The 17,061-nt window shown below is 39.7% G+C and overlaps 1 protein-coding gene across 2 annotated transcripts in view; it reads left to right on the top strand.

Annotated features, from left to right (window-relative positions):
- Window positions 1–17,061, top strand: part of LOC147908534 (protein pangolin, isoforms A/H/I/S) — a 153,939-nt gene that overhangs the window by 72,765 nt on the left and 64,113 nt on the right. The window contains exon 4 of one of the 2 annotated variants that reach the window (XM_087409632.1): window positions 74–6,753. The exons of the other annotated variant lie outside the window; for it this stretch is intronic. Coding sequence (XP_087265758.1) covers window positions 74–136 — 63 coding nt within the window. The 3' untranslated portion in view covers window positions 137–6,753. Of the gene's footprint in view, window positions 1–73; window positions 6,754–17,061 lie in introns of those variants that run through there. 2 annotated transcript variants of the gene reach the window in all.

Raw genomic sequence — 17,061 nt, 5'->3', positions numbered from 1 at the left:
GCACAATATTCCATCGTTTCTGCGATTATCTGATATTCCATGATTAATTTTTGTTTCTTATTTTCTGTTTTAGGTAAGTCTAGTCATCTTTAGCAAAATGCTGATTTCGTGCAGAAACTTTCTAAAATCTTCCTAGCTGTATAGATCAGAATCCTAGTAAGTAAATATATTGTTATATGATACAATGGAAAAATAAGTATAGGTTCTTTGTTTTTAACTGAAATAGAAACGATGCGGAAATTTGCATCTCTTTTTTTTTTTTAAGTAAAAGAATGCCTTTATAAAATTTGATAGAGAAACCAATTTTTTAATTAATTATTAAATTTGATAGAATAGAAATAATTAAAATAAATACACTTTTTACATATATTGTTAAATTATTAATTGTTAAATTATTTTTAATATTAACATTAGTTTATTATTTGAATATATTTATAAACATATAATTTCCATATTTTAAAATAATATTTCCATATTTTAAAAAAATTTTTATTATAATAAAAACTAAAATATGTTTTTCAATATATAGTGACAATTTTAATACTAGAATTACCGTCGATTAACGTATACTTATTCCTATACGAAAAGAACAGATTTTGATGCAATATCTAAAAATTTAGCTACACACAAATCTAAAAATTGTTTGAACTATTAAAATAACTATGTAAAACGTTCAAATTGCTTGCTAAAATGTTAATATTTTTTATAGCATTGTTACGTCAACAGTTAAGCGTTCTACATAATTATTTTGATGATCCAACAAAATTATTTGCAGATCTGCATTACTATATACATATACTATTATACATATTATATCTATCTAAAAAGAAATGGAATGGAAAAGTAAACGATTGATTTAATTATTTAGAAAATTAGGACGAAAGACCTCAGAAAAGATGCTGCATAAGTGTAAAAAAAAAAGATCAGAAATTATTCATTTTGATTGCTTTAGTAGTTCTAGCATTAAAGAGACTTGGAATCTCACTAATTTGTCAGATAATAGGAGAAGATATAGAGGCTTTTTCTCTTTTTTTTTTTTTTTTTTTACTGTCCCTCCCCCCCTCCCTATCAAATTAAAAAGTATTAAAGATGTAAATGCGCAAAGTTGCTCGATGATAATGCGGTCGGAAGCTTTGTCCAAGAGTCGATAGACTCTTACTTAGCTCCGTCATCGGTTCGTCGGATTATAATAGAACGAGAGGCCACTAGAGCTGGTGAAACACACGCGTTCCCAGTGGGAAGGGTGCATTAGTAATCTAATCTGACGATCCTTGTGGGCTGTGAGAAGTATCGCGTCCGACCCTACAAAATCAATCGGCATCGCCTAAACCGACGCGTAACGTCCGGCCATGTGGGTGGTCGAGTGCCAAGCGCGGTTTTCTCCGTCGGCCTGCGTGTAAGAGCCTCTAAGTGCAATCTCTACTGCAGTTACGAGCTTCTACCCACTTTGCAGTGCATTCCAACCGCTGGTCCGCGCCACGCTCGCTATTTTATAGCCAAGCGTCATTGATACTTTTCATGAGATGCTCTTTAAAAATGAAATTCCTGCAAAACTCGGAAAATTTCTGAAAATTTTACGGGTCACTCTTATTTAAGATATCTATACATATATATTTCAATATATTTTCTTCATTTGATACTTCCTACTATTCGTATAAGTTAACCCTACCGTTTTATTAATTCAATCCGTTTACTCGCACGATTCCCACCCGCATTCATCGTTTCCACTCGTTCATTGTCCGCACGGATTTTCACGTGGTATCGTGAGCATTACCAGGGACTGTCCGTCCTAATCTGACTAAATCATTCTTCCCCCGTATCCAACCGACTGTGAGAAGTATCGTGTTCACCCCAATAGTCGTTTAAACGGGTACAATAGGACTGCGATTCGTGGATGGCCGATGGGAGGGCGCTTTCCTAAGCCACAAGCAGAAATAATAACTCGTATAATACTCGGCTGCGCGCCGCATGAGCCCACCCCATGTATTAAATAAATATAACGACCGCGTAATATAGCCGTTATAGAGGAGAGAGGCTTGTCGGGCGCGGTCGACCCCGTTTGCACCCCATCAATTGCATGCGGTTGTCTATCGCGCTCCCTCCCACCTCCCGCTTATGTTCTAGCCGCAATATAAACCACTATTGTACGCGCGCGGGGGTGAATCGTCACGCAGCTACCATACCTGTGTCTCGTTTAACGCCGAAATAGTCACGTGCGTCGGCTTCAAATGGATTGTTCCACCTGTTATACAACATGTAGAGTACATACGCTTCTCTAGAATATTGCACAAGGCAATTCGTTCTTACCATAATTGGCACGGATCCGTGGATACCGTTAGAAGACTTGTGAAGATGATGAAAAATGAGAATTTAAGTATTGATAAGAAGCATTGATTCGATCTTTTTTAATTTTAATTACAATGTTTCATTAATGACAATTTAGGAATTGTATTATATATTTGTTTTTAATCAAAATACTAAAATCTCTTTTGGATATAAAAATTTAATGTGTTTTTTAAACAAAATAGAATTCGATATTCTAATATATTCACATAAATGTATCGAAAGAGCTTGATTCGATCCGTTTGTCTTGGCTTCTCTTATTTTTTAAAAGATGGACACATAGATAAGATGATACACTAAGAAGGAACCCCTCGTATACAGAAACTTCCGCTTTTCGTGTTTACACAGGGCTATCACGAATTACGCGTTGGTGGGATGCTCGCTCACACCCTAAATCATTGACTTCCACTTGATCCCAACCGGGTCAAAGAGAAAGAAAGAGAGAGAGGGGTGGGAGGGGGAAGAAGGAGAAAGTGTATGTTTGTGTCTGAAGTCACGCCAGAGTTAGGGCGGAAATCATTGTGTGTCAATGTTGGCCCATTCGTCGGCATTACACATTGCCATTATCCGCGACGATCCATGATCTATGATCCGTGAATGGGCGCCCCGATAAATAGAATCGGGGTGTCCGACCGACTCGTTTTGCCAGGCGGTTAGACCCCCTTCTCTGTCGAATATGAATATAATATCGCACCCTGCCACTTACGAAATGATTTATCAATTGAGCGCCGTCGACCCCGGGATACTGGTGTTGAAATATTATAACATCATTCCCCACGGTTCACCCTAATATTATCCCCCCTAGCCGACCGCCATTAACATAACAATGTCGACCTAATTGCGGCCTAATCGGCGCCACAGGGCAAAACCCGGATAGGCGGTATAGTCGGATCTTCTCGTCTCGCTTTATCTTTCCTCCTTTTTTTTTTCTATTTATTTCTTTATTCTCTCCCTCGATTTTTATCGTATAAAGATTATCCGATTATTCGAATAATTCGGGTGGAGCTTGATTGTAAGATGATATAACTATTGGTGCGAAAATCTCATTTGACGATACTCGCAATTTTTAATTTAAATTTCTAATTTCACATTTTTACGACGCACACAATTGCGCTGCTCTTTCTTCGTCTCTTGTATTCTTTTCTTCTCTTTCTCCGCTATAGTGTTAAATTTATATACATGTACATATGAATAAATGCGAGTTTTCTTCGTTAAAAATTTGATGTACATACACGAGGTATAACATCATAAAAAATGAAAGATCACAAACAAGGAAAGATATGACAAAGTTCCAATAAACAATTTCCTTTGAACAAACTTCATGCACACACAACACACACACACACACATCACATGGTTTTGATCGTTACGCTAAAGTATGCGAAAGTTTATCGTCGATTTTGTATCCTTGTGATTCTTCTTATCTCAAGCCATGAGAGGAATAACTATTGTATCGAAATTCTTTCGAATTCGAAATAACGCAGAGAATATCGGCATGATGAATTCACAGCTATATTCAAAAACGATAAAACCTACGTTGCAAATTTTTTTCAACGTTCTCTCTTCCTTTCTTTTTTCCCCTCTTTTTTTTATGTCCACCTTCATTTGTTTCTCTTTTCGAGAAACCATCTTTTACTCTCTAGATGACATCTACTTTTTACTTAATCGTAATTCCTCGCTGTTTTTCTTATCTAAATAACATGTAATCGGCATTATTTCTTTTCTATAATAAAATCTTTGATACAAATTGGAGGAGGAAGAAGACAAAAGGTATGTCCGCTTGTTTTGAAAAAGATTTCCATTGGATTGGAAATTATTCTTAACTCCATGTGTGATAATAGATTTGTAATTCAAACCGCATTGTATGACATGTCATAAACGTGTGCACGCATATCCCATAAAACACCGGCGGCCGTTTCATTATTTCGTTATTATTTTCCTCTTTATTAACGGTGTTTGGCAAACAAGCTGTGTTTTGCTCTGTTCTCACGGTGTGAAGTTACATTGTTCACATTTTGATGATGGTTTTTGTTTAGAAACCATTTGCGGCATTTTTCCAGTCTTCAAATTCTCAATTATTGTTTACTTGTCAATAGAGAGAAGTACGTTCAAAAACAACAGTGAGATTGTTTGCTAAAATCGTACCTTTCCTTTTTTCCCCTCCTTTTCCATTATTTGAAAAATCTCTCTCGTGATTTGACATTCCGCACAATCTCCGATGGCGAGTAACAAAGCATCGCTGCGCTTTTAGCGTGATGAGAGTGTAAGTTCGCGCGCGCGGTGCATAGATCAGATTCCTTTAGAAGGTACATCTCCTTCGAACGATTTATCATTTCTTTACGGGTCCGCTGGCGATATCAACGTACAGTAACAGCAGCAGCAGCTATGAACGCGCATGATGTTTTCTTGGGCGATGTTTACGACGACTAGTCAGTCGATCCTAGATACGAAGAGAGAGAGAGAGAGAGGCTGTCAGGAGCACGTTCGCATGATGTGTTCCTGAGTAACGTATGCAGATAATGGATGTAGGGGAATACAGTCGGACGTATAAAGACCCCACGCGGGAGATACGATAGAGAACGGAGGCCATCTCTTCGCGCTCTTTTTCTCTTTCCTACTTCGCTTCCTCGACGCATCATCCCACAACGTTCTCGTTCCTCATCGTCCTAACATGCACGCACGCACGCACGCGCGCACGCAGGCACGTTTCTTCCCGTTCGCGCTCTCGTGTTTATATATAGGAAGCAGAAGATCAAAGAGCGAACCTTCGCTTAGCTTAGCATCAACACCGCTCTGCTCGGGGAACCAACCCATCGTCACCGAGATAGGTTGAGCGGATGACGATGGTGATGGTGATGGTGACGGTGGCGGTAGCGGTGGTGGAACTGCCTGTATTTCGCGGCGGGTGGAAAGGGAGAGAGCGTGTACCGATATAAATATTATGCTCGGTGAGTAAGAGAGCAAGAGGAAAGAGAGCAAGCGGCAAATGGGCGGCAGAACGATTGATCTAACGAGTCGTGCGCATCCATCATAGAGATCTTGGAATTGAGATGAACGTCGCGTGGAAATTACGTAGCGGATAAGACACGAAGTTTCTAATTTTCTACCGCAGCTACACGCACCGATGTTTCTGCCGGAAATCGTATATACTCAGACGTTCGTTTCGTTGTCGAAGGGATATTGAAAACGAGGTGATCTCGCGTGAGTTTGCGGTCTCGCATCGTTATCCGGAGAAGTCTATACACGAGAAATGAGAAGTTCGTGTCACTACGTGCGATGCGATGCGATGCGTTCAACACTGTCAAGGAGAAGTGAATCAGCAGACTGTTGCATTTTCTTTGTTCTATCTCAGAATTAGAAATATGCCAAACATCTCCTATCTTGAAGTTTCTTTGACACGATTTTTCAGATCGAATTTCTACTCCATCATGTGTTCTTAATTAATACAAAATATCTATCTAATCTTACATCTCACAAGCCTAGAAATAAACGTTTACAAATATAGTGCTGATTTAAACTACGATATTAATTTAATTTATTATCGCGCACGATATTAATTGCTGAGAATGATGTAAATATAAACCACAAAGAACTATCGGTGTAAAAATGAAAAATGTCGCGCTAGAAATATTTAATCATCCATGATGATCTTTCGCTTTTTTATCGGGTCTCGTCGGATCGAGGATGCGGCATTAATGAAATATAACGAGCTAAAGAGGTGGAGAGGAGGGGAGGGACCAAAGAGAGAAAACGAGAGGCGCGAAACGATAGGTACGGGCCTCCGCTAGACGAAACTGCAACGGAACGTAATCGCGTTAATCTTTGAAAATAGAAACACCTCGCGCGTTCTCGGCTGAATAACCGGCCCAACGACATTACAGCGATCGCGCCTGTGATCAGAGGCGCGCCAGTATCGCCGGGGCAATTAATGTAATCACGCTGAAAAATAACTCGATATCGAATTTGACGCGGCACAAAGAGAGCGAGAGAGGGGCGCGGCAACGGCGGCGGCGACCGACAGAGGAGAGGTGTGCGCGAACCACGAAATACGAAAAGTTCCATTGTGTTGATCGCATCGCGGCGGCGATGGGGCAGTAATTCGATATCGTTTAAACAATAGCGGTCAAATTTCGCGTTATACATTGTGCGTTATACATCGCGCGGTTATTATTTTGTTTCTCCTTTCTCTATTTTCTAATTCCATGCGGCTCGTTCCATGTTGCGCTCGTCGTGTAAGCCGATGACAATGATAATGGAATAGGGTTTTGGCATCAACTTTAATATAATTATAATGTTGCTTAAATTTAATGTTGCCGAATTTAATAATCGTACTGTGATTGTTGTTAGCACACGTGGTTTTCGAGGTTTTTTTTATAATTGTTTTTATTATTGCAGAAAATTAACCAAAAATTGTACAGTAATTGACCAGGAATGCTGGTTACTGACTAGTGTGTAGTCAGTTTTACTAGTTAGATTCTAGCTAGTTTTAGATTAGATTTTGCTGACTAGATTTTGCCCAGTTTAGGCGACGCTCGATTGAGTAGTAACTGGACAGCCAGTTTCTGGTCAGTTTTTCCAGAAATTTTTGCAAAACCAAATTGTTTAAAATAATATACAATCTTTTTTATTTTTTCATCAATAGTACTTAAATCTGAGACAACCTCTTTATTAATTAATTATATTTTTTAAATTACATTTTAATTTTTTTACCGAGTTTTGAACTTGGGATCTCTGGATTGTAAGTATCATATTATATTCATTATTTTGAAATATTCGATGCACGCATTTCGTATATATATAAATTTATATATACGTAAATGTCGGCACAAGAAAGATAATAATTAAAAATAACATTTTCATAATTTAATTACATCGACTTTATTTTCAAATTAAAATTAATAATTGTTTAAAATGGAGAATTGTGTAAAATCCTACGCTACTGGCATTCATCGTAGATCGCGTTAAATCCTGAATCGAGGATGGCTACCGCTATCCTTAGCGGATCATTCGTTTACGAGCCCCTATACACATATATGTACATATAGCGGGATCGCAACGACGTGCTAATTACACGATGTTTCGCGTAACGAGATGCGGGTCCCGAAGGGGTAGCCCTTTCCGAATTGGATACCCAGATAGGCCGGGTCGGGAAGAGGAAGGCTAGTCAGACGGACAACAAATTCCTGGTCTCCCTTTTTCGCCGACCACTTAAACGATATCCTCTCTAATTCTCAACGTGTGTTTTTCCCCCTCGTCCTTTCGCAGCCAAAAATTTCGCGTTTCGAACCGGCGAAATGATAGGCCTGTGCGCTCTCGTGGCCACGAGATGCATCGTGGCCAACAGGTCAACTTTCCTCAGACCTACGTCTTCTCTCCTCGTAGTCGTATAATTTATAGCGGAAGGCAGGTTCTACTGTTTCTTTTTTCCATTCCCTGTTATCTCGCGTTACAAAACGCACAATTAATGTCCATCTGCGTTCACGGTTTGTTCTGGAATCTACAGAAAGTGGACGATACGTCACGAATCTCTTCTATGATGAAAATATATTTATTTATATTTATAATATATCTGAGAATAAACGCAGATCTAAGTAGATTAAGTTTTTTAAATTTTTCAATTGTAGTCGTCATTTTTGATAGAAATTTTATCAACACTTAACTCTTTGAGTGTAATATAAATTGGATGGAATTTGCATAGATAGACGTGTCGATTATTATAGCATCGCGCTACGTTCGAAAGATGTATCCAAGGCTGTTGTCCTTCTTGTGTATGCCCCAGACTCGTTTATACGGCCCTGGGCGCCCTCTTAGACCGACAAACAACCTGCTGCGACGGGTGCTACCGCTGGTGATGGAGGCCACGTATTACTCTCTATTAATATCATAATATAAACATAACTCGCATGTGCGAGTCGGCGAAGCTAATAACGAGAGTACGAGAGATGGAGCGAGGCAAGAATGCGAGTGGAGCGAGAAAGATGCAACGAGATGGCAGCGGGGGAGAGAGGAGAGAGAGAGAGAGAGAGAGAGAGAAGAGAAGAGAAGAGAAGAGAAGAGAAGAGAAGAGATGCGTTATTCCACCGCAGGGTCTGTTCAGGGCCAGTAGGTTTTCTGGGGGGGTCGCTTCGGTTTCGATACGGGGGAGGAAGGGGGATTCGAACGGGAGGGAAGCAAGTGGCGCGTGATGAGCAGGGTGTGTTACACGGACATTATACGAGATCCTGCCCTTCTCACAACTCGGATCCTGCGCATACCCTCCTCTATTCCCGTTGCTGTCACAGGTTTATATAACGACGAGAGAGAAAGAGAGCCAGGAGAGGGTTACAACTACATATCGGGAAATCGTTTCAACCCCTGCTCATACGAGCGTATACGCACGAATTGCTCGTCTGACGTATCGGTCGTTCTTCCTACTTCCGAGAGAGAGAGAGAGAGAGAGTTTTGAAAATTTCGTAATAGAGTAATAAATTTGCTTAGAGTATTAAATTGCAGTCACTAGGCTTTCTTAGACAATAATGATGATTCGCGTATGCGTTCAATCACTGTGATATTTTTTTCACGCACATTATTATAGACTCCAAGAATTTATGAACTTTTTAAACCAGAACTAGAGTAGGGTTCTCAAGAATCGGTGGAACGAAGAGCGCCGAAAGGACGTATTGCTAGTTTTCGTGTCGAGACGTATCATTACTGAATTAGCTACTATTACAGGCCCGAAGTGGTAGTTAGCTCGATAATATTAATGTCAGCATCACACAACACACTATACCACACATACACACACACACACACACACACACACACACACACAGAGCTCACGTAGGGTCACATTTAGCAAGAGCACATTAACGTATGATAATTACCGTCGTTAGCGTAATTTTATATCGAAGAGGATCTGGCGCGAAGTGGTGCATATCCCGCTCTGAAATCCCTGACGATAATTTTTGTTCTGCAGAACAAAATTGCAATTTTCGTTCATTACCTTCATGACGAGTACATTAACGATCGTTAGAGAAATGCTGCTATATAATAGTTCGTTCCGCATGGACGAGACGAAGACTGGCAATTTGATTGTCACGCGACGAAAAGCCAAGGGCGTTTTACGAAGGTGATAAATGATTATTATTTTAAAAATAATGTATATATATATATATAAAATGTCAATTGGACGCAAACGCTGCACGTATTGTAAGTATAAGTAATACAAACTGCAAAATCTTTCGTTCTTTAGTTGGGGGGGCGAACATTAACGTAATTGCGGAGTACATGGAGCATCTTTGTGATGCTGCCACTCTCTTTCCGCTTTTTATTCATTACTTTCCATCCGCGCGAGTGTAAGCGAGATGCGTTTCCGGCAGGAAAATCCGCGAACGAAATGTAGTCGTTCTCGTCTCTCGTTGTGTTGCAACGCTCAACCGCGCCCCGCAATTTAGCACGTGCGTGCTGTGATGCACGTGCGCACGCGTGTGTGCATCTCCCTGCGCTCTCGCTGCTCTCGCTGGCACTTGCGCGCGCGTATACATCACGCCGTGTACAGACTGACTCGAAATTACACTGCCTCGCAGCACGTGCACGATATGAGATTCATGTGTGCTGTACATGTAACGCGCTGTGATTGCGTTCGATGGTCGTTGCCTTGAATTCTATCTCGAGAGATATGATATAATAATGTTGTTACGCACTTTTTAATTTTTTTTATATACCGATGCAGTTTAAAAGCACCTATTCACTTTAATTGTTTTAATTTTATTTTATATATATATATATATATATATATATATAAGTTAATGAAAATTTAAATGTTGTGCTCTCTAAATTCTTTGGAATCTTATTCTATAAAAATAGTGAAAAATCTCACTCTTTAGAGTGAGATCCCACTTCAAAGAATTATGCATGTTGATTATATTACGTTTTGTGAAGAAATTGTATTTTCGTATATACTTTTAATTTGTTATTGTTCATTCCGCAAGCAAAACAAATGGGACGGTTTTTTTCATAGCTGCCCGAATAACATGTGTAATACTATTTTCAAGAAGCATACGGGAATCACCCGTTATATGAGCTCGCGCGCGATGGTACACTCGACTGTAGCACGCACTCCACGCACGCAGAGGGGTTGAGGGGTTGAGGGGTTGCATACGTTGCGGTATGGATTAGTTAGGCGGACGCAATAATTTCGCCGGTACGGCCACGGGCGATGTTTTTTTCTCTTCTCTCTATATTTCACACCGTTCTTTCTCGAGCCTTCTTCTTGTGGTAGTTTTAGATATGATTTTTTTCTTCAACGATAATAATTAAAATTTTGTAAAATTTTTTACTCTTTTTAATGTCAATATGTTGCGCTTACTAGTTAATTATCTTAATCTTTACCGTATCAATTTGATGTCTCATCCAAACGGGGATACTAAAATCCGTCGTCCGTTTTCTTCACCTTATTCAGAATAATTCAAAAAATCTCTAAAAATTCACCAACATATTTTCAACTTTCTAGAATAAATATTGGTACTTTATTTTGGAAAATAATATAATTTATAATTACCGAAAGACTCAAAGAAACTTGCACGGACAGAAATCGCTCGGTCACTAAGTGACCCCTTCTTGTACGGTAAGGGTTAAGTTTGTCATTTTTCTGTTTGTTATAATTACATTACATTGGAGAACTTGAAGTGTCTTCTAATAAGCATCTTGATGTCTTACTTATTCAGATAACATATTTAATATCAAAAAATATCGGTACATAACAGCCACAACGATTTCACGCATTTCCGGTGCGCGAGCTCAGCCGGTTTGACTAATTATTGCCGGGGGTGCGTCCGTAATTGTCTATGGATGAACGCTCAAGGACAACAGCCACTGCTCTTGCATTAAGAAGAGACCATAATTAGACGAAATTTCTCAGAAATCCGTGAGTAAACGTGATTTTATGACGAACACTTTAACGATCGTCAAAGATTTTACGGGAATAATGCGTGGGGCATGGCTCTCGAAGTGGTACGATAAAATTACCACCCGTTGGATATAAATTTTACGAGATAACGCAACGACACGCGTTTATCCATGAACGCCGTTATATAAACAGCCGAATACTCTTATCGTATGTGTTTGGTGTTAAATTCTCTCTCTTACCTCTTCTTCCAGTTTCCAAACATTACCTAGATGCTCAAACATCGCCTCGCTAGCCAAAAATAAAAGTTCTTGGTTAGATTCTATATAGTCTCGTGATAGCTGTGGATATTCTTAGACTCGATAATCTTTATTCGCCTAAAGGAATGATGCACGCCAATAAACGAGTTATTGCTTTATTCATTAACAATATCTACGAGTATGTTTTCATTTGCAACATTCCCTTATTTTAAACAATTCATCCACCACGCCACGTGACCTACATAAAAATTACAAAATTATTATTGTAAAGATGGCCTGAATACATACAGAAAATTCAACGTGGATCATCGATGAAATCGTTTGTTAAACAACGTTCCAGTCATCTTAATGCCATCAATATTATGAAAAACAACATTCTAATGCAGCTGTTGTTTTGATAACAGTAGACATCTCCAAATTCTAAAATTTGGAGATGATATATTAATTTAAAAATGTTGATGGCGTCAACTTTTCAAAGTTTCATAATCCCTATTATATATTTACTCGAATACCCATTTTTACTCGTGGTGTTGATTCTGATAACTTTTTTCGATTGAGAAGCAGCGAAAAACAGCGCAGTTCAGCGCCGACGAGGGAGACGATCGGGGAAGGATGAAGCGACCGGGGGAGAACCCCTGGCCACCCTTATTAAGATTCCAGCTGTGGAATTCTACCTGCGCCGAGCTCGCTACTGGTCTTAAGTAAATAAAACACGACCGGAGCCACGTCGCCTCCGCAACCAACGGCTCGCTCGACTCTCTCCTCAGCTCCGCTTCGCGTTCTCTCTGCTACTCTCCATTCCGCTCCGGCGCGGCTCGCTCGCCCGGTTTGTCGCTGCTGCTTCCTGTCGTTCGCTCGCCGCTCCTCAGCGTTCGTTGGACGTTGCCGAGCGCGGGAGCCCTCGGGCCCTACGTTCACCGTGCCCTGCCCTGCCCTGCCCTGCCCTGCTCTGCCGTGCCGTGCCGTGCCGTGCCGTGCCTCGTTCGTCTCTGTTCGCCTCCGCGTATCCTTCTTTCTCCCTCGCTCTTCCTCGTTTCTGTCTCTCGTTCGCGCCACCGAGTCGACCCGTCCGCGTCTCGTTTTCTCGTCCATTATTACGGCTGCTTTGCCTACGCCTCGCTTGCTTGCTCGCTCGCTCGCTTACTTACTCTCATCTCGATCTTTTTCTACGTAAGCGCGTCGTGAGGGAATTCAGGATCCAATGCTCTTCTGATCTGAGCATCAAGGACACATCTCGATCTTTTGTAATATCAGTCTTGAAAATTTTTTATATTTAACAAATAGTGCAAAGCATTTTTTGCCGTTATATATATATATATATGATTTTAAAAATTATATTGTTTGTAGAAAAAGAGCTTTGCTGAAGAATCTAAAAATTCAGCTAAATCTGAAAATTTTATTGAACTATCAAAATAATTCTGTAGGAATGTCAAGCACGATAAGCAATGCTGCAAAAAATTTTGATATTCTAGCAATCAGTCCCACATAATAATTTTAATGGTTCAATAAGATTACTTTCAGATCCGTTTCTAACAAAATTTTTTAATTCTTTAGCAAAATCTCTTTCCGTGTATGTATAATTAAAACATGTATGTAATATACATGTATAAAAATAAAAATGAATTTTAAATAAAACATAAGCGAGGATGATTCAATATAACGTTCTGGAATGTATTAGAAATCGATTATACCGTTATATAAACAAATATTACGGATACATGTAATTTTCAGCTTCGTTGCGGTTGTAGCCCGTGAAAATGTACAATGGATTCCGTTAAATCTCCACTATCGTGCCCACGAAACCGCGACAAAGCGTCGACCGTGAATGCCGGATATATTCATGACATATTGAAAAATGAAAGGCACAAGCTGTAATTATTGTTCTGTTTTTGATAGCTATATTACGTAGTGTATCTAAAATGAGAAATTTTACATTCTCATTAATTACTTATGATATTAATCTTTTATCTCATAATAGAGATAACACGCACAATGCACACGTCTTCATTAACCTTATTATTGATTCTATTCGGACAAGTCCCACGTGTATACGTTACATGGAGGGTGATATTTTATCGATGGAAGTTATCGTGACAATGACATCGCGATGATATTTGAAGCTAAATCGGCGTTTTCTCACCGTCACGGCCATTCGACAACGAGCATCCGGTCGATGTCGAGCGCGACACGACACGTGTCGTGGCTTCGTAACCATAACGGGCATCTTTCTCCAAGATCGACATTTGTGATCTCTTGAGAATTGACTGTATAGAAATCGGAGCCTTCCGATCGGGATCGTATCGCGAATTAATGCGTCGCATGATTGCACATAATTATCTAGTTAACAAAAAAATAAAATACAACTACATTTATATTAAAAAAAAGTATACACACTGCAAAAAATAAAAACTTTTAACTTAAATACGTATAGTGGATTTTCTGAGACATGCAAAAATGTTCAAATTAACATTTGTGTGTTAATTTTAACATTTTTCTATGTTCTTAAGTCAAAATTAACACTTTATTTTTTACAGTATATTAATTTATACGAGAAGTAAACAATTATATAAAAAATATAGGGGGAATAAAGGATACATTAAAATGGAATAATTTACAAAGAAAAAAAAATGAAAATGAAAATATCTTAATGACTTAAATAATACTAAAAATGTGGAAATACCATATTTAATTCTACAGTATAATCATCATCCAACGTTTCCATTTTTTTACCGAAATAGCTTAAACTCCGTTCTCTCTTATATACTTTCATGCAGAAATCTCCCAGCAAGGTGATGACATACATCCTTGGGGCTTGTTACTTGTCGCGCTCACGTTAGGGTAGACAGCCATCGGGATGCCATCGGCATCCCTGCCACTGCATCTCACCGTGTTCTATAGAACGTTTTTAATATTCCCTCGAGCCTTTCTGCGCGCGCGCGCGCAACTATCATTCGCGCTTTTCGCGATGCTTTTCTCGTCTAAGGGGTAAAGAAGAAAGAGAGCGACACAATCTTCTTATACAATGCGCCAGTTCCCGACGGCGACGCTGCCCCGCGTCCTCATCGTGATTGACGTGGTCGTCGCAGTTACTGTCGGAATCGCCTCGAGTTACGGCAGACGGTCGTCGCCGATGTGGCGCTGTAGGTAGATGCCGTTGATGCATTTGGCTGGAGACTTTCGCTTGGAGCCACGATAACCACGCGATTCCACGCCATGCGAATCGCATTCATCGTTATGCGTGCGTTTTCGTACAGGAAGAACGGAAGAAGTGGCAAGCACCGCGGGAGATATCGAGATAGATGAAGAAAAGTCTTCCGGGCGTAATCTGAAGCGTCGCATTTTTTTCGAAGAGACGGCAGGAACAAATCAAGCCCTCCATATTGTTTTCAGTTTCCTAGGGTTCGCCGTTCTTTTTCTTTTTTCACCCCCCTTTTTTCATCGACGATTGGAAACAACTCCCAAGCAGCGTCCGTCTCAATCGAGAGATTTATACAATCGATTTGGGAAAAAAAAATCAAAAAGATTTTCTTCGTCTTCTTATTTATAATTCAACCGATACAAACGGAATAAATAAGTACATCTTACAACGTATCACGTAGATGGTTTTTTTTTTCTAATTAAGTGTATATAGATATTTCGAGTTCTTTACAACTTAAGACAGATATCTCTATGACGGTATTAAATCATACATTCTTTTATTGCATCAGCGACTTTCGATGAATTGTAACGATTGATAATTCAGTTGAATAAATATGTACGTGTGTGGCTAGAAATACATTTATTTCTTTAAAAATATGCTGCAAAATGAGAATTTTAATATTCAAGTTAGAAACGTTAGAAATTTGTCTTGTTATTTCCGAAGTAAGCCTACTAGAGGATGGAAAGTATGCGGCAACGAAAAGGACCTCTCAGTAAGCCGTGGAACGGCAGGGTTCCGAAAGCGGAACACGCATTGTATCCTCGGAGCAAGAACGAGAGGCAAAGAGAAGAAAGGCGGGAGAGAAGGCTGGTCCTTAAAGGCCTGGGCTTCTAGGAACTCCGACGTTGCATTCGGTCTCGAAACCACGCGCACGAGTGGAAGTTGTTCACTTGGAGGCCACGACTGGCCGGTGTGCTACCACATGGGGTTTGCAGTTACCACGAAATATCTGAAGCCACATCGCGCAGTCCGTATCGCATTTCTCGATTCCCCGAGTTCCTTCGTCTCAGAAAATGTCGCTTCTCTTCGACGTATGCGGTTGGACTATTCGTCTCATAGTACTTCGACAGTCTCCTATAACTCTCTAAATACTTTAAAAGTAACTCAAGTACGTATCTCTGCTGAATTTCCAATATTGATTTTCGGATATAGTTATTTAACAGAAAATATCATGTTCTACACATAAATAACAAAATTCTAACAATTAATAATATGAAGAGACATTAGTCGATTTGGAAATTTCAGTTTAAAATCGTTCTGGAAACTTCAAAATATATATTCCATTGCTGTGTCTGGCGCACAATGTTGTTTTACGACCAATAATGTTGTCCAATAATTAATAATTACAACGAGAGACGATATTGGTAAAATAACTGTAATCTACAATCAACGCCAACGGTAAACCATACAATTACGAATTACGGGTGAATCGCGACAGTCTGAGAAACAGGTGTAATCTAAGGAAGGACATCTTCTCGAGATGGGGTGCAGAGAAATAGCTGAGTTTTATTGTATGAATACAGTGAATATACATTTGTATACGTATGTGTGTATGTGTGTGTGTGTGTGTGTGCGTGTACGCACGCAGCATCGATCGAGCAAAAGAGCATGGTGAAGCTGATTGGGTATCACCTTGCCTCGGCTTCAATCGAGGCATCGCGGCGTGCCCTGTAATAAATCTCCGGAAATTCTTCGTTTCTTCTTTTTATACTGTCGTTTGCTGTGCGAGCGACCATTATGGAGCGCGCGGAAAAAATCTCGTGGAATCACCTTACTTTCAAATCAAAATACACTTCTCAAAGAACATTGGACGTCTCTTTGATAGATACATTTTAATGAAAATGTGGAAATAACATTGACCTTTCGAATAATTCTCAATTTAATTTATAAAATAATAACATATCGCGAAGATAATGGTATTATACAACGTTGGTAACTAAAACAATCTCTCGACTTTTTATTTTAAAGCTCCGTTATAAATTATGTTTTTAAATATTGAGCGGTTATAGAATCTCTTTTTATCACGATGCAGAGTTACTTCCATCGACGCGATATGACCTCATTTTCTACAATGTTGTACGGGACTTGCGGTAGGGTAGTGTTATGTTGGTTGCGGTGTGTACTCAAACGAGAGCGCTGCATAAGCCGAGTAAGCCGGGTGGGTGATTTAGAGGAAACGAGTAGAAGAGGAAGAGAAGACGTGACAACGATGAAGAAGAAGGGTTGGCAGGTCGTTGAACATAAAAGTGGTCACGACGAGAGAGAGAGAGAGAGAGAGAGAGAGAGAGAGAGAGAGAGAGAGAGAGAGAGAGAGAGAGAGAGAACATGTACCGTGCGCGCATCAAGACGGATCGACAGGAAAACATGGTGCTTCG

This window comes from Acromyrmex echinatior, chromosome 9 (genome assembly GCF_024713525.1).
Source record: "Acromyrmex echinatior isolate Ae372 chromosome 9, ASM2471352v2, whole genome shotgun sequence".
In the NCBI taxonomy this organism is placed as follows: domain Eukaryota; kingdom Metazoa; phylum Arthropoda; class Insecta; order Hymenoptera; family Formicidae; genus Acromyrmex; species Acromyrmex echinatior.
The sequence above is the reverse complement of the archived record's forward strand: the minus strand, read 5'-3'. Positions and strand labels throughout refer to the sequence as shown.